The 18,671-nt window shown below is 33.6% G+C and overlaps 3 protein-coding genes and 1 pseudogene across 3 annotated transcripts; all 4 read right to left on the bottom strand.

Moving 5' to 3' along the window:
* Positions 1–843: 843 nt before the first annotated feature.
* On the bottom strand, positions 844–1,876 carry LOC123205258 (probable disease resistance protein At1g61310). Its single transcript, XM_044622177.1, has 2 exons — positions 1,257–1,876; positions 844–1,173 (listed from the first exon to the last, which is right to left on the bottom strand). The coding sequence occupies exons 1-2, from the start codon at positions 1,773–1,775 to the stop codon at positions 1,045–1,047; spliced, it is 648 nt and encodes a 215-aa protein (XP_044478112.1). The 5' UTR covers positions 1,776–1,876; the 3' UTR covers positions 844–1,044.
* A 1,760-nt stretch (positions 1,877–3,636) lies between these two features.
* On the bottom strand, positions 3,637–6,610 carry LOC123205235 (annotated as a pseudogene).
* A 1,538-nt stretch (positions 6,611–8,148) lies between these two features.
* On the bottom strand, positions 8,149–10,194 carry LOC123205234. The gene is made up of 4 exons (XM_044622157.1): positions 10,106–10,194; positions 9,748–9,909; positions 9,220–9,654; positions 8,149–8,593 (listed from the first exon to the last, which is right to left on the bottom strand). The coding sequence occupies exons 1-4, from the start codon at positions 10,192–10,194 to the stop codon at positions 8,149–8,151; spliced, it is 1,131 nt and encodes a 376-aa protein (XP_044478092.1).
* A 2,702-nt stretch (positions 10,195–12,896) lies between these two features.
* On the bottom strand, positions 12,897–17,948 carry LOC123205233 (probable disease resistance protein At4g27220). Its single transcript, XM_044622156.1, has 3 exons — positions 17,925–17,948; positions 16,965–17,535; positions 12,897–13,972 (listed from the first exon to the last, which is right to left on the bottom strand). The coding sequence occupies exons 1-3, from the start codon at positions 17,946–17,948 to the stop codon at positions 12,897–12,899; spliced, it is 1,671 nt and encodes a 556-aa protein (XP_044478091.1).
* Positions 17,949–18,671: the final 723 nt, after the last annotated feature.

Here is an 18,671-nt window from a genome sequence, read left to right as displayed (position 1 = left end):
ACAAACAAGCATCTTTAAGTTCACGAATCAATGTATCTAGTCTATCTCGTGCATTTTCCATTGTCAAGTTAGTTCCTTCAAGTATATCTAGACACACAACATCTTTGAACAATTCTGATATGGAAGTATCATTTTCCAATAGACTAGCCATTAAAAAAGTTTTCTTCAATTCATCATTTCTTAAAAACTTGTAACTCAAGGCTATCTTCACGTATTCATTTTCTAGCAATCCGGTGAAATTTGTTGGTGAAGGTGCTCTTAGTTCTTGCAATGCAACCCTCCAATGAGATGGATGAGTTTTGTTTTTTAATGCTTTTCCTATTGTACAAATGACAATAGGTAAACCCCCACATTCCTTGCATATATCATTCGATAGAGAATGCAATCCATGTGTTTGAATAATATTACCTGCAAAGAGATTTAGGATTATATAAATTGATTTTCATTTTACATGCATAGTTTGGATTTAAAAACAAGAAAAGTTTTGAATGTTGAATTTTATTCGTCTCCAAATAAATTAATCAAAAATTTTTTTATCTAAATGAGTTCTACTTATAATGTCAAATAATATTGCTCATGTATATATTAAAACTATTCTTTTATATGACAAATATAATAACAAATTTCTAATCCGACAATAGGATAGTCTCTTAGACTTAACTAACTTAAGCTAAACCTTTATTTTTATAATATATAAAATTGATATCATAAATAATTTTATCTTTTAATGACAAATAATTACTTTAATATTTTATTAAATACATCAAACCACAACATATTATTAAAAAACAATAAAATTTATGAGTTAAGCAATAAAAGATAAAAGTAAAAGTTCTACAACACATTTACCTGTCATCTTGGTGAATAGGTTCCATGCTTTGCTTTCATTTAAAATTCCCATCCCGAAATTATTTGTGGAACCCATTTTCTCCAACACATCCAAGTTTCTTGTTGTAAACAGAAGTTTATTTCTCCCATGATCAGCTCCGCAAGGAATTCCTATCGTGTTTTCAGATTCTAGAGGTTCCCAAATATTATCTAGAATCAAAAGATATTCTTGCCCTCCATTCTTGAATATAGCTTCTTTGCCCTTTCACTTTCGTTTTCGAATTTCAAACCCAAGTTGTCTGCAATTACTGTTTGAATCTTCTTTATATCAGGAGATTCTGATACCTGCAAGATAGGAAGAAAAATATTTGCCCAGTCAGAACCAATATAAAGTAAACCTTATTGTTGTGTACTGTATGTTTCCTTACCTCCACAAAAACAATGTCGTCAAAGAGCTTTTCCTTCTTGGCTTTCCTACCAACTTCTTGCACAAGAGTGGTCTTCCCAAGACCCCCCATCCCATTAACACCAATCAAGAAGACATTCTCATCATTTAAAGCATCCCATACATTCTTTACAGTGGAGTTTCTTGATTCAAAAGCCAAATAATTTTCACTAGATCTAAGCCAGATCTCTGGTGGATTAGTTTGATAGGAAACTGGACTCAATTCCCTTTCTTGCTGGAGGAGTGGATCAATACCATCCCGCTTCAATTTAAAAGCTTTCCTGCTTTGTTTGTAGTGAATGATGAAGCTGGGGCACAATCTCTTGAAACAACGCGAGTTGATTTCTTTCTCTTGAATCAATTGCTCAGCTTTAGTAATTGTGTCCTCCACATTTTTCTGCCAGTCCTTAACATTTTGTTTGATCACTTCCACATTTCTTTCAGCAGCAACAATCTTACGCTCAACTTCATCTCTTGTATTCTTCAACTTACCAACTTCCATTTCCAGATTTTTGAAATTGGTAGTGTAGTTGTACAAGTACTTAAATTGATGACAAATCGGAGCAGCCAACCACTCGGCAAGTTGAAGGACAGGCCCCACCGCTCCCGCAACATTCCCGGCAACATCAACCATTTAAAAAATTTTTTTTTTTAAAAGTTTGAAAAACAGAAGAGAAGTAAAGCAAATGAAAATAATTAACAACAAATACAAGAAATGATAATTCTTTCTAGTAATCGAGAAATAACTGGAAGCAAAAAAGTGTTTTTTTTTAATTTTTTGGTTGAAGAAATCAGAAATATTGAAACAGAAAAAAATAAAGAACCAGAAATAGGGCAAAAAGATTCTGAAATAAAGAAAGTAAAACAGAGAAAGTAACAGGGCAACTAAGGTGCAAACTGAAGAAATCAGGGGAACTAGTTTCAGAGAGGTTTGTGTGTGAAAATATTTCTGAATGATTGAGAGAGAAGAAAGTTAAAAATGATGAATAGAGATAACAGTGATGAAGAATTAATTGGTTATAAATTTAGTGTGAATGATTCATCTATGAAAAAAGTTCCATCAAATTCAATTGATTGATTGTGGAAACTCACCATGTGAACAAAATTATACTTTATCAAATTCAATTGATAAAGTACAAACAAAATACAAAACCTTGAGAGCAACAAACCAACTACTTTCATTATAAAAATAAACAATCGTCAAACACAAACAAGTATAAATAAACATTAAATAAAACAAAGATGTATATATCAAGAACAATTAGTGGTGGGAGAATTTGATTGGTTAAATAGCCTGTGAGCTCCTTAACTATTAAGACGCGTTTTGGGTTGCAAAGCCTGCGTCTAAAGTGGACAATATCTTGACAGTGGACCGGGTTATTGGACCAGAGATGTTACACATTTTTAGTTGTTGTGCCACATTGATCCACACATGCTCATTTTTATTTTTCAATGCCCCTGCTACAGTCACAAATGCAATCGGCAAGCCATCACATTCAGTGGCTACATCTCTTGCGATTGGGCTTATAATAGAATTTTCAACATCCATTCCCACATGCTCAACAACAGATTGCGCTACAGTCTTGTTCAACTACATTAGGCAGATGGGACATTACCCTCCTAGTGTTTTTCGAGCCCAGTGTCAGGAATTTGACAAAGTAATCTCATGCCCACCCTAGCCATCAAATAGCTTAAACGCAGGCACCAACAATGTTTTGGAAAACAATATATCTATTTGCAAACCAATATTATTCTTATGACATCATATGACAATGTACCCCCTTAATATAATATTACAGAAATCTAACTCTTATTTTATATATATATATATATATATATATATATATATATATATATATATATATATATATATATATATTGTGCTTTTACTTGCTTCAAATCACAAGATACATAGAAAATACGAAAAAGCTTAGCCACGAAAGAGAGGAGAATACAGAATACAACTGAACTAGATATAAATCTTGAGTGTTTCGTCATTAATTGATTATCATATAATCAATAATATTTATAGTCATAATTCATAATTATAATTTTAAACAGACATTAAATATATTTATATATACATAGAATTACTTTCTTTCTTTAAAATGTTTTATTTTAAAAGATTGATAAAAAGGTAAATATAATTGCAATTTACTTGGTCATAAATTTTTTAATTGTCTTAGGTAAAAATGTGACACTTTCGCCTGGTTTTTTCACTTAGGCAATAGGACTCATGGCCTTTGGGCACTTTTCGCCTCTGACAATGATGATTAATGGATAGATGTACTACTGCAGTTGAAATTTTTCTCTTGGGATATAGAGCATGAGAGCTAACAGTAGAAGATTTTTTTTTGAGGCATTCATTGTGTAACCCAGTTTGGCGACAGAAGCAAAACGAATGCTAAGATAGAACTGAAGAACATTTTGATAGCATATCTCACAAAGTCATTGTCATCTTTATTGGTGATGTTCCTTAACAAAGATATAGCAGTTGCTGAAGGTAAAGCTTCTAGTGCAGCATCTGCCAGATCCATGATGAAGGAAGATGTGCAATATAGGGCGGGTACACGTCCCCAGTTTTGAACGCCAGATTCAAAAGCCAACTCTCAAGCACTCCATGTCAATCTCTTTAAATGTTTATACGTGCTCACTCACAAAGCTGCAATTGTAAATACAACAATTAATGTAATTCTGTAGATAGCCATTTTAGTGCTGATTTCTACACACAAAATTGCTACTTTTATAACTCCTTTATGGCCGAGCTCATCAAGAACTTCATCAGTGTAGGGCCTCAACCTTTGTACCGCCGGCCTTACTCGACTCTAAAAAAAGGGGAAAGAAATGAAAATTCCAAAGAATTATAATGATAAGAGTAAAAATTAGAGATCAAGAAAGTCGGTAGACAACAGCTATGACAATGCTCATAATTTAGGGCAGACAAGAAAGATGGAAGCTAAAACTTACGCAATTGGGTTTCTTTTAGAGTAAAAGCTAGTATGCCAGAGTACGACCATTGCCAACTCCTCGGTTTTTCAGGTTCTGCATGGCTAGGTAGATTCACTCATCCGTTTAGTCTTGGTATGCATCACCAGCATTCTCAACATAATTGACTGGTACTCCATGGGCTCTAAAGAATACCATTACCTATAGTTCCACATAAGAACTTAGAAAAGTCGTAGAGAGCTTATCCCATCAAATGACCACAACCCAAGCAAGTCAAATTTTAATACATATACAGATTTTGTTCTGCAAAAGAACCATATAGAAAAAGAGTACCCACTAAGTAAATGCACCTCCTCAGGCTTTAATAATTTCCCCAACTCTTTCTGAACCAAGTCAGCCATAGACTTGATGTAACCTTCTCGGTGATACCAGGACCATATGATAGAAAGAGGCATCCTTGATAGGTATGCATCTTCCCTGACATATTATTCTCAGTCAGAAATGGTATATGATATACAAATTGATTTACCACAGGCAAGAAATTGGAGAATATTCTAAAACAGAAGCAGCACCTAAATATTTTCTCAAAAACACGGATGCTTAACCCAGTTGTAGAGACAGAGAACTGCAGATAAAGTGGCAGCACAACGAGCCTTGTAATTTTGTCTCTCTTAATCTGTCAAATGTAGCCAAATTTTGAATTATCAGGACACTGACAATTTTAAGATGGAAAGTTGTCATTCTTATCATAAAGCGGTAGTTAAAACATAACATCCTGAAATAATGCAAATGGACACTGGAAAGAAACTTAAAAGTAGAAAAAGGGCAACCTATCTCTTGCTCTGTCTTTCTTTTTCCTATTTTTCAATTATTTTCAGAAGAGTTTAAAAACTGATCCATGAAATCACATTGAACAAAACAAAAGGATACAAGCTCATAAACCACATGGCACTTCAATGTGAGGGAAAAAGGTGAGAAGACTAAAACCTACCTCTTTTGTAAACGGGTACCAATACCTCATTCCAACATAGACGTTGACAGGTAAGTTGTTTGCTTCCAGAGCAATTCCAAGAGCATGTGCCTTCAACAAGTTTTTCAAATTACAATACACAATATTACAGACAAAACTGAAGGATAAAAATTAAAAAAAATAAAAAGCACTGATTTTTTATGTAAAAATTTAGAAAAAGAAGAAGAAAATAGGGAAAATGCAATGAACAAACATGGCCCAAACATAAACAATGCCACAAATAGCAGGACATGTCAACCTGTAGAACAGAAATTAAATTTGCCAAGGGCCATTGAATAAACCGAAATAACCTGGGCAGGCGTACGATGTCCTTTACAAACAAAAAATTGTGTAAACCTAACATTTTAAAGATATAAATATAAAAAGAGAGAATAATTTTAAGAAAAAAGAATGGAGGGACAATCTGAATTACCGGATCTGCAAATAAACTAAACAAAAATGGCTGAACATCGTGTCATGTCTCTGGTCCTCCAGGGTTCAGAAGTAACATTCCAACCTTATCTTCAGTGCCATGTGAATGGGATTGATATCAAGCAATTCCATGCTCATCTCAAGCTACAATTCCATGATCTGTTTTCCACTGAAGAATGAAAAATGTATTTTACATCCAATTACTGTTCAAATAGTATAAATATTGAAAACACTCAAGTGTTGGAATAAAGTAATGAAATATGGACAGATGAAGAGAATTAAGAATAAAAATAGTATCTTAGAAATTTTATCATATAATTTATAAGCAAAGGAAATGAACTAAGAATAAGATACTAAAAAATGCAGCTTCAATTCACACTTAAATCTATCAACAAGACACACAAATATATAGGTAAACAAATGAGAAAAAAATGTCACATTATGATTTAGTGGCTATTAACTACACCCACTAATAACACCCACTAACAACGCCCACTAACAACACTATTAAATTAAATATTAAAATAAATTCAAACCACTAACTACACCCATTAAACTAAAGACTAGGATAAAATTAATCTACTAACAATATCCATTATACTAAATATTAGGACACATTTAACTAACCCAAGCCATAAATAAAAGTTAACTTTGCATCAATTTTTAACATCCCCCCTTGATGCAATGTCAGCAACTCCAAGTGATGATCGAAAATTCACAAATTTGGAGTAACCAAGTCCCTTGGTAAAGCCATTAGCGACTTGATCATTTGTTGAGTAGTACTTCATCACAATTAACCCTTCTGCCACGACATCTCGAATAAAATGATGACGAAGCTCGATGTGCTTTGTTCTTCCGTGAAACACTGGGTTCTTAGTCATTGAGATTGTTCCTTTGTTATCACAAAAAATCTCTGTAACATTTGCTTGAGCTTGGTGTAAATCTTCCATAATCCTCCGCATCCAAATTGCTTGACAAGCAACTGAGGTTGCGGCAATATACTCAGCTTCTAAAGATGATAATGTTGTGCTTGCTTTCTTCTCTTAGCTCCATGACACAGCTCCTGAGCCAAAACTGAAAATAAAGCCACTTGTACTCTTTCTATCATCTACAAAACCTGCCTAATCACTGTCAGTGAAACCAGATAGTTTAAAGTTAGGAATTGGTTTGTACCAAATTCCAAAATTGCTTATAGCTCGAATGTAGCGAAGAATTCGCTCTGTTGCCCCAAGATGATGTAAGGAGGGATTATGCATAAACCTTGAGACTAAACTGACTGGGAACATGATATCTGGACGGGTATGAGTTAAATACATCAACCCTCCAACCAAACTTCTGAAATACTTCTCTTTGGCCTTTGAGGTTCAATCATCCATTGTCAACTTCTTATTTGTGTTCATGGGAGTAGAAAACATCTTACAATTCTGCATATTAAACTTCTTTAACAAATCTAAAGCATATTTTTCTTGTAAAACAAAAATACCATAATCAGTTTGGCTAATTTGCAACCCAAGAAAATAATGCAATAACCCCAAGTCTGACATTTCAAATTCATTTGTCATACTCTTCTTGAATTCCCAATAAGAACTTCAGAAGAACTAAAGTAAATAACGTCGTTCACATAAACACAAACAATGAGAATATCATCTCCTTTTTCCTTCACATACAAGGTGGGTTCGCTGCTACTACGATAAAAACCATTATCATTCAAATAAGAATCAAGTCTGCCATACCATACTTGTGGTGCTTGCTTGAGTCCATAAAGGGCCTTCTTGAGCTTGTACACTTTATCCTCTTTTCCTTCAACAACAAAACCTTGTGGCTGCTCAACATAAACATCTTCAGCCAAGTAACCGTTCAAAAAAACAGATTTCACATCAAATTGAAATACATTCCACTTCATATGAGCTGCTAATGCTAATATCAATCTTACAGTCTTAAATCTAGCAACAGGAGAGAAGGTTTCAAAGAAATCTTTACCATACTTTTGAACATATCCTTTAGCCACCAACCTTGCCTTATGTTTTTGCACACTTCCATCTGTATGATACTTCACTTTGTAGATCCACTTCACACCAATTGCTTCTTTTCCCTTTGGCATATCAACTAGCTCCCAAGTGCTATTTTTTTCAATAGAAGCCATTTCCTCCTTCATAGCTATCTCCCAATCATCTTTTCCACATGCTTCTTCAAAACTCTAGGGTTCTGTCACTAAAAGAGCAAATGTATTAGAGTCATAAACATTTTCCCAAGGTTTTACCTTTCTTGGAAGAACCCCAGACAAGCTTCTAGTAGTCATTCTTGATGGCTGGGGAGTTGGAGAAGTTTGTGGCAACAACCTTGGAGAATTAGATGTAGGAGAATTTTCTTGTGTCACTTCATTATCTTCGTCTTGTAAGCCTTTTGACTCATTTTCTTAACATGAAAGATGCTGAATTTTTTCTGCATTCCACTCCCAAAAACTATTCTCATCAAAAATAACATCTCTTCAAATGATTAGCTTTTTAGTAATAGGATTATACAACCTATATCCTTTTGTCTCATCACTATACCCAACAAAAATGCATTTCTCACTCTTCTTGTCCATCTTCGTTCGATCATTAATAGTTAACATGGCATAAGCAATACATCCAAAAATCTTCAAAGCACTTACATTGGGTTTGCGATTCCACCACGCTTCATAAGGAGTTATATTATGCACTGCTTTTGTTGGTGAGATATTGAGAAGATAAACTGATGTAGCAACTGCTTCAACCCAAAAATCATTTGAAAGCTTTTTCTCACTCAACATATTCTTTGCCATCTCTACTACCGTTCGATTCTTCCTTTCAGCAACTCCATTTTGCTCTGGTGTTCTTCTCACAGTTAGCTGCCTCTTGATCCCATTTTGCTTATAGAATAATGTAAACTCATCAGATAAAAATTCTCCTCCCCTATTGGTTTGAAGAATTTTTAATTAATGACCAGATTCTTTTTCTACGAAGGTTTTAAATTCCTGAAACTTCCCCAACGCTTCTGATTTCTGAACAAGAAAAAACACCCAACTCATTCGAGTAAAATCATCAGTAAATAACAAAAATATCTACTCTTGTTCAAGGATGGGGTGTTTATTGACCCACAAATATCTGCATGCACCAACTCTAAAGGTTTTTTCGCTTTTCATGCTTTCCCAATCGAAAATGATTGTCTATATTGTTTTCCATAAATACAACCTTCACAAACTTCATCAGTAAAAGAAATAGAAGGCAACCCATGAACCATATTTTTCTGACTCAATAGCTTCAACCCATTAAAATGCAAATGCCAATATCTCAAATGCCACAACCATGAGTCATTTTTAATACTAGCAACAAGTGCGCAATCATCCAAACATAAAATTTCGAGAGGGAACATTTTATTTTCAGCCATAGGAATTTTAACAAAAGAAGCATCAGATTTTTCACTCTTGATTTCACATACACCTTTGTGAAATAAAATTGAATATCCCTTCTGTACCAACTGCACCACACTAAGTAAATTATATGCCAAGCTAGGAATGTAATAAACATCATGAATTAACCTTTCGATACCTGACTTGGTTTTCACTGCTACTGTTCCTTTGCCTTCAATTTGCACTTGCTTGTCATTTCCGAGGTGAACTTGCAACTTCACTGATTCATCAATATTTTGAAAAAGGCTTTTAATTCCTGTCATGTGGTTACTACATCCACTATCTAGAAACCAAAGATCACAGTTAATCTCCTTTGGATTCATACAAGTCAAAAACAAGTTACCTTCATCTTCTTTTTCTTCAACAAAATTTGCTTGTTGCTTTGCCTTTCTCCAACAATTCGCCTCTATGTGCCCCATCTTCTTGCAAAAATAACACTGCTTACCCTTATAACTTGGCCTCTGATTGCCTTTGTCACCATTTTCAGTTTCTTGGTAACTGAAATATGATCTTCCTCGACCTCTACCATTACCTCGATAGCCACCTCTACCTTTTGCTCTATCTCTGTCAGCAAAATTAGTATCATTGTATTTTTTATCTTTGCCAGAAATCTTTATCTTCGTCTAAAAGGCTTGCTCCATGCTCTTCTCTTTAGACCTGTTCATCCTCTCTTCATGTACAAAAAGTGAACCCATCAGCTCATTAAGAGAATAAGTAGAAAGATTTTTGGACTCCTCAATAGCAGCAACAACATGATTAAATTTAGAAGGTAAACTTCTTAAAACTTTTTCTACTATTGTTTGATCTTTAATATGTTCCCTATAAGTTTTCATTTGATTCACAATGATAGAAACTCTACCAATATAATCTTGAACTGATTCATTACCTTTCATACATAAATTCTCAAATTCTCTACGAAGAGTTTGGAGTTTCACAACTGTTACCTTATTATCTCCATGAAACTCTTTATGCAGAATGGTCTAAGCTTCATTTGCTTTTGTCGCATTAGCAATACGAGGGAAAATTAAGTCTGTCACTGCTTATTGCAATATGAGCAACGCCTTCCAATTCTTCTTCCGTCATTCTCTCATCTGTACCTCCCATTTAGGTCTACCAAATTCTGTTTCCTCATTTTCTACAAGATCCTATAACTCTTGGGCAATGAAAAACGTCTTTATCTTTATGCTCCAAAAAGCATAATTTTCTCCATTGAAGATAGGCACCAATGTTTGAGAAACATTCAGAGTATTCACACCGTTAGACATGATGAATACAAAACCCTTTACTTGCTTCAACAATAATCTCGATCACACAATACGCCCACTCTAATTGGAACCTGGCTCTGATACCATAAAGTGTTGGAATAAAGTAATGAAATATGGGCAGATGAAGAGAATTAAGAATAAAGATAGTATCTTAGAAATTTTATCATATAATTTGTAGGTAAAGGAAATGAACTAAGAATAAGATACTAAAAAATGCAGCTTCAATTCACACATATATATAAGTAAACAAATGAGAAAAAAATGCCACATTATGATTTAGTGGCTATTAACTACACCCACTAACAACACTATTAAATTAAATATTAAAATAAATTCAATCTACTAACTACACCCATTAAGCTAAAGACTAGGATAAAATTAATCTACTAACAATACCCATTAGACTAAATATTAGGACACATTTAACTAACCCAAGCCATAAATAAAAGTTAACTTTGCATCAATTTTTAACATCAAGGCCTTTGCTACATTGATCTTGGTTTATGCAGATAGCTTCTTCACTTTTTGTATCATCCCCTACTCAAACTACTACTTTTGAATAAAGCCAAAACTAATAATGTCATGGAAAGGGAAACTATCACACTATCCCAAGACAGTGGCATCATCATGAATTCTCGAACGAGATCTCACAAATTTATTGTCTTCGTCATCAGAGATGTTCCTTGAGAAAGATATAGCGGTTGCTAAAGGTAAGGCTGCTAGTATTGCATCTGCCAGATCCATGATGTAGGAAGACGTGCATTTGAAGGTGGGTACACATCACCGATTTTGAATGCTGGATACAAGAGCCAACTTCCTGTACACCATGGCAATCTCTTCTAGTGTTTCTATGTGCTCACTCACAAAGCTACAATTGTAAATACAACAATTGTTGTCTTCTAATTTCCTCTTCCAAAACAATTCACATTTTTCCATAATTTATTATTTCTCTAACAATATAACCATATCTATTATCATGTCTAAATTATTAATTTTCAAATGCAATTTATTAAAATTATTTACGATTGTTTACAATTAACAATTAATTACTTCACATACCTGTTGTTCTTCGAACAATTGTTGGATTGTGGAGTTAAGGTTGCCCATCCATCATCCTTCGAAAGTGGAAATAAATGTCTCAACTTTATTGAGCTTTGGTGTTAGTTGTTCTCCATAACCAAAGATCTTCATACTTGGACATTTACTGATATGAACTGACTCCAAAACTGGGAATTCGATTGAATATGAACTTGAGCTAAAACAACCAAGGTTGTTTAGTCCTCCAAGGAACAAGTGAAACAAACCAGGAAACACAATCCTTTCTATTAATGATGATGATGATGCTTCCTCATTTGCGATTATTTCCTTCAGTGTTGAGCATCCAACTATTACAAGAGTCCCAAGCTTTATCAGGCTTTTGATTATAGAGGGGGTGAACAGTTTTTTCAATTTAAAGCAATTAGATATATATATTGACCTTAAGTTTCCCAAACTTGATAAAGTTGTGGTAAGATCTTTCTTTGGTGGTATTAATTCCCCTTCTTTCATTATGAAAATCTCCTTTAAACTGTAACAATATTATACTGTCATATCTTCCAAACAGACAAGACTTTGCAATAAAGCTCGTGAAAACAACTTAATTAACTTCAGGCATTTATACAAAATCAATTTCTTCAAGTTGCATAGGTTTATGAATTGAGTGCCACTCATCCATATATGTGTCATATTTGCTAGATAATACAATTCTAGATTCTTTAATGACGAGAGCATCTTTGTTTCTCTATCTACCACCTTAACCTCATTACAGTCAAATATACATACCACTAAATTACAGCGATCTACTCTCAAATATTCTAGATTTTGAAAGTTTTGTAACAAATTACTTGGAACAATATTCAACAACCTATTACACCGGCTAACAATTAAAAATTTGAGCTTATTGAAAGACTGGATTGAGGGTCCACCATGACATATTTCAACAAAGTTGGGATTGCTATCAATCCATAAAGACTCTAAGTTATGGAAACTTGAATTTGATGAACATTCCAAAATATTTACAAGAAATTTTACCTCTAGATTAATCACTGTTAGACCTTTTAGTTCCTTGAGTCTTCTATTTACTAGATCATGAAAGATGTTATCCAAACCTATAATAAATAGACACTCTGTTCTTTCAATTACCAAATTCTTCAGACAATCAAGTAATGCTGAAATCATAACCTCATTATTATATGAGATCATCAATTTTCGTAAATAATCCCTTGAAAAAGACAAAAAAATTTCTTCTTCAAAATTTATTGGAGCACCTATTATTATTGTAAAGCTTGATAAGTTTTTGAATGGCACATCATTATCAACTAAGAAATTTAGGTTGGGGATAATAATTTTTAAACTAGTTATTCTAGATAAGAATTGTAACTCAGCAAGCTTCGCATTGCTTTTTGAATCGCCCCCATCTCCTTCTAAATCCCAAAGTCTAAAACTTTTCAAAACGTACAACTCCTCTAATTTACAAAGAGAGGATATGACACCAAGTGTTATTCATGTCAACTCTTTACAATTATTCAAATTTAAAAGCCTCATATGAGTTAATCGGCTAAAAGATATGGGGATTTCCCTAACATTAGAACCATAAAGGCTAAGAATTTCTAGTTTGCTTAGATCTCCAATTATAGATAAGTCACCCAATTTGCAACCATTAAGATACAAAGTTCTAAGGTTTACAAGAAAGGAAAGTGACATAGGCAATGACGATAATTGAGTTTCACTTAAATCTAGAACTCTAAGATTTTTTATGCCTTGAAAGAAATTGTTAGGGACAACCAATTTGGAATTTCGTTGCAGTAGTAACGACTGCAACATTAGGCATTCTATCGCATCTAGTACTTCTTTAATATCATCTAACATCAATGAGATACACAAGAGATCTTCGAATGTATCTCTTTTTGGCCACTCTTTCAAACTAGTACCAGCTTTCACTAAGAATGTATAGTTGTGTTTGGGCGCTATGATATGTGCAACATCACAAACTACATCATGCATTTTGACACATTTCTTATCATATTCTTCCCCAATCAATAGAAAAGAAGAGATAAGGTTACTTTCAATGGCATGTGATCTGACTCTAATATCCTCAATTGTCCCTAAGTCTTTGAACCATCTCAATCCTGCTCCGTATCTCACTAAGACTTCGACAGGAATTACAAAATCTTCAGGAAATATAGAGCAAAATAAGAAGACAGATTTTGCCACACTTTCAAGAAAATTGTAACTCAACTCCAAGGATGAAATTACATTTTCATGCATTCCTTCAAGGATGAAATTACTCAACTCCAAGGATGAAAATTGTAAGGCATCACGCCACTCATACATATCCCTATTCTTCAGTGCCCTTGCTACAGTCATGATCGTAATCGACATACCATCACATTCAGTAGTTATTTCTCTTGCGATTGAGCTTATAATAGAATTTTCAGCATCCATTCTAACAAGCTCCTTGAATAGCACCCATGACTCCTGTTTTGTCAAAGTTCCAATAGTAAATGTCTTATCACAGCCTATTTGATCGCATACATTTTTCCTTCGAGAGGTAAGTGTAACATCCCTAGTCCAATAACCTGACCCACTGTTAAGATATTGTCCACTTTGGACACACAGTCCATCATGGGTTTACTTCTGGGCTTTGCAACCTAAAACGTGTCTTAACAGTTAAAGAGCTCACAAGCTATTTAACCAATCAAATTCTCCTACCACTAACCAATGTGGGATACATAGATAGACTTAGTATTTCTCTCGTGCTTTGTCGATGTGGGATTCGCCTAAGGGTATCACATACACCCCTCTTATGGGACTTAGCGTCCTCGTTGAGGTTTGCCCCACTATCATTCAAGAGGACACGCGGAGCTACTCTGATACCATTGGTAACATCCCTAGTCCAATAACCCGACCCACTGTCAAGATATTGTCCACTTTGGACACACAGTCCATCATAGGTTTGCTTTTGGGCTTTGCAACCCAAAATGCGTCTTAACAGTTAAGGAGCTCACAGGCTATTTAACCAATCAAATTCTCCCACCACTAACCAATGTGGGATACATAGACAGACCCAACATCTCTTCCGTGCTTTGTCGATGTGGGATTCGCCTAAGGGTATCACATATATGTTAATGAAGAGGGGTAAGCCGTCAACTCGGTAAGCAGAAGCTAAACGTTATATATGCATACTTAAACATTTAATTCAAATATTAATAAAGAAAATCAAATAAAAGAAGGTCAAACAGAAAACCAAGTGCTTACACATATAAAACCATAAATAAATAAATAAATAAATTATTTCAAAACCTTTTAAACTACCAAACTTAAGTCAAAATTTATTTTAAACTCTTGTCACGTAGTGTCACCCGTACTCTCAGTGACCCGGCCAGAATTTCAGAATCAAATGTCACCTGTAATCTTGGTGACCTGGCCAGAATTTCAGAAATGTGCACAACAGAACAAATAATCCAGCTGGACCAAATTTATAGTTTCAGAGTTCAGAGCAGATATTCAGAGACTACAAACAATGAGTCAAAAACCGTATATATAAACAAAATTTCTGATCATAAATGTACCATAAATAATTTTATTGAATCAATGTCTAAGTAATTAGAATTTAGGTGGAACAAAAAGTATACAAAAATATTTTATAACTTACAAAAGTCATTTCATGCAAACAAAATGAAATATCATTTATATAACTTACAACCCATGTATATGAACAAAACAATAATAAATATATATATAAATCAAAGAAATATCTATATTATATAAACAAAACATTTGTAGAAATTCTTTGGGTTTGATAGAAAACGTTTATAAAAATATTATATAGCTTACGAAGACCAAAGTTTTCAGATTTGACTATCATTTCCAAACATATAACATTTATATGCATATAAAAAGAATAGTTTCTACTTACCTCGACTAACAACAAAAGTCTACACAAACCCTTATACAATCCAAGCTATCACGTATAACCTATTCGGATCCTAGCCAAAACCAATGAATTCAAATTATAATAATACTCTTAGTAATATCCTTAAATCCCGCTGAAAATCGTCAATTCCAAAACTAATTTTACAAATTCTAAGAGTGTCTAAGGTGAATAATCCCAGACCTAACTAACACATGTTTATACTGTATAACCTTTGTTCTATGAATTTTATAAATTTTTACACAAATCAAAACGTTACAAAACTTTGCAGGGACAAAGAAGACATATAGATGGTTGACCCAAAAAGTATTCAGCTTAAAAAATATATATATATAAAATTCTCAAAAAATTACTTCCGTCCACAGCTCATGAACCCAATAACAGTTTTCAAGTTTGATAGTTCATGCTTCCAGCAATTTTATAAAATTCTGTATAACTCGAAAATTCACGAAATTTTTTCAAATATAAACTTAACATATTGACGTTTTTATCGAAAAAATATGAACCGAAAAATATTTTAAAAGTCATGCAAAACGAAATTTTTATCACAAACTATTAACACTGTCAAAAATATTCCAGATTGAACATATACTCTTATAATAATTTTTGTAGATAACATATAATATATAAAATTTTGAAAACTTCCAAAATTAAACTATACATGCTAATTTAATTATTAAAAAAATATTCAAGTCACAATTAATTTAAAAAGAAACTAAAAATTATATTTATTTACTAGTCACAAATTATGTCAAATAAATTTCAAGTTTAACACTCAATACTTTAACAATTTTAATAAATTATATTAAATTGATAAAATTATGAAAATTTTCAGAACATAACTAGACATATTGATTTATATAAAAAAAATATTTAAATTGAAAATGATGAAAAATATATATAAAAATAAATAAATCTTTTATAGGCATGAACTTCATTAAAAATTTCAAGTTTATCATTTAAAAATTTTAGCTAATTCTATGAAATTTTTATAACTTAGGAAATCATAAAATCTCATCTTTCTTTTCATAAAATGAAATTAATATATAAAATAAAAATAGAATCAAAAGTATATAATTTTCTTTTGTTTTTAGTAAATTTACAAACTAATATAAAACTATCATGAAACAAACAATTTACAATGCAAAATTGAGTTGAATTCTAAAAAAGAAAACCCTAATCTTCAAATCATAAAACACCTATCTATCAAAATAAAAAAAATCTTGAGACATACCTTAATGAAATAAAACGACACTGCTTCTCTACTTTAGTCTCCTACTCAATTCTTCTCCTCCTAAAATCATTACTCAAAACCTTGCTTTTTGTTTTGAAAATAAGAAAAACCTCTCTCTCCCTTTATTAATATTGATTTTATTTTTCTTTAAAGATAAGTTTTAAAAATAAATCCACATTTATTACAAATAAAATATCTCATCTCTTAATGGAAAATTTAACTATTATCTTGGTTTTTACTTAATAAAATATCTTTAAAAAATTAAACTCATCTTATCCCCTAAAATTTAAATTTTATCCTATTTAAATAATAATAATAATACTAATGATAATAATAATTAAAAGGTGAATATTACAATTCTCCCCCCCTAAAAAAAAATTTCGTCCTCGAAATTAGTACATACCTAAAGCGTCAAAGAGTTGAGGATACTTCTCCTTTATTTCAGCCTCTTGCTCCCACGTGGCCTCTTCTAATGAGTGATTTCTCCAATGCACCTTTACCAATGGAATAACTCTATTCCTTAGAAATTGCTTCTTTCTATCAATGACTTCTAAGGCTTGCTCTTCATATGACAAATCTTCAGAGATTTGGATTGGTTGATAGTCTAAAACATGGGATGGGTAAGCCAAATATTTCCTTAATGCCGAAACATGAAATACATTGTGAAGCCTAGATAGACTTGGTGGTAAGGCCACACGGTATGCAACTGCACCAATCTTCTCCAAAATTTCGAATGACCCTATAAACCTAGGGCTTAGCTTCCCTCTCTTTCCAAACCGAAAAACTCCTTTCCAAGGTGACACCTTCAGAAAAACAAAATCTCCAACCTCAAATTCCAACTCTTGTCTACGATGATCAGCATAACTCTTTTGTCTACTTTGAGCTGTGCGAAGCCTTTCTCTAATCAACTTAATTTTATTAGATGTAATCTGAACAAGTTCTGGTCCTAGCAACTTCCTTTCTCCAACTTCATCCTAACAAATAGGTGATCTACACTTTTGACCATACAAAGCTTCATAAGGAGCCATACCAATACTAGAGTGGAAACTGTTATTATAAGCAAACTCTATTAGGGGTAAATGGTCTTCCCAAAAACCACCTAAGTCTAGCATACATGCTCTCAACATATCTTCAAGGGTTTGGATAGTCCTTTTAGATTGACCATCAGTTTGAGGATGGAAAACAGTGCTAAAACTAAGTTTTGTCCCAAGATTTTGGTGCAAACTTACCCAAAATTTAGAGGTGAAACGTGCATCTCTATCCGACACAATATCTTGACAGTGGGTCGGGTTATTAGACCAGGGATGTTACAAATGGTAATAGAGCAGCTTCGCGTGCCCTCTTGAATGATGGTGGGGCAAACCTCAGCGAAGACGCTGAGTCCCATAAGGGGGGTTGTATGTGATATCCTTAGGCGAATTCCACATCGACAAAGTATGGAAGAAATGTTGGGTCTGTCTATGTATCCCACATTGGTTAATGGTGGGAGAATTTGATTGGTTAAATAGCCTTTGAGCTCCTTAACTGTTAAGACGCGTTTTGGGTTGCAAAACCCAGAAGCAAACTCATGATGGACTGTGTGTCCAAAGTGGACAATATCTTGACAGTGGGCTGGGTTGTTGGACCAAGGATGTTACAAATGGTATCAGAGTAGCTTCGCGTGTCCTCTTGAATAATGAATGATGGTGGGGTAAACCTCAGCGAGGATGCTGAGTCCCGTAAGGGGGGTGTATGTGATACCCTAAGGCGACTCCCACATCAACAAAGCACGGAAGAGATGCTGAGTCTGTCTATGTATCCCACATTGGTTAGTGGTGGGAGAATTTGATTGGTTAAATAGCCTGTGAGCTCCTTAACTGTTAAGATGCGTTTTGGGTTGCAAAGCCCAGAAGCAAACCCATGATGGACTGTGTGTCCGAAATGGATAATAACTTGACAGTAGGCTGGGTTATTGGACCAGAGATGTTACAGTAAGCACGATCTTACAAACTCCATGGTCCTTCCCAAAAGGAATGCCAATCTCCACCAATTGAATTCTTCTCCAAATATCATCCAATATTATGAGGATTCATTTTTCCCCCTTAATTCTCTCCCATAGAGAACTTGCTCT

Source organism: Mangifera indica, unplaced genomic scaffold (genome assembly GCF_011075055.1).
Source record: "Mangifera indica cultivar Alphonso unplaced genomic scaffold, CATAS_Mindica_2.1 Un_0002, whole genome shotgun sequence".
NCBI classification, from domain to species: Eukaryota; Viridiplantae; Streptophyta; class Magnoliopsida; order Sapindales; family Anacardiaceae; genus Mangifera; species Mangifera indica.
This window is presented reverse-complemented; position numbering and strand designations above follow the sequence as displayed.

Coding starts and splice junctions, on each gene's coding strand:
- LOC123205258 (XM_044622177.1), bottom strand. CDS start 1,775: ATGGAAGTTGGTAAGTTGAAGAATACAAGAGATGAAGTTGAGCGTAAG. Junction 1,174..1,256: donor ACGACATTGTTTTTGTGGAG/GTAAGGAAACAT, acceptor CCTATCTTGCAG/GTATCAGAATCTCCTGATAT.
- LOC123205234 (XM_044622157.1), bottom strand. CDS start 10,194: ATGGGAGGTACAGATGAGAGAATGACGGAAGAAGAATTGGAAGGCGTT. Junction 9,910..10,105: donor GACAGACTTAATTTTCCCTC/GTATTGCTAATG, acceptor GAAAACTTATAG/GGAACATATTAAAGATCAAA. Junction 9,655..9,747: donor CATGAAGAGAGGATGAACAG/GTCTAAAGAGAA, acceptor TTTTGCTGACAG/AGATAGAGCAAAAGGTAGAG.
- LOC123205233 (XM_044622156.1), bottom strand. CDS start 17,948: ATGGGACTCAGCGTCTTCGCTGAG. Junction 17,536..17,924: donor GACTCAGCGTCTTCGCTGAG/GTTTGCCCCACC, acceptor CCTATTTGTTAG/GATGAAGTTGGAGAAAGGAA. Junction 13,973..16,964: donor TCAACTCTTTGACGCTTTAG/GTATGTACTAAT, acceptor ACAGTGGGTCAG/GTTATTGGACTAGGGATGTT.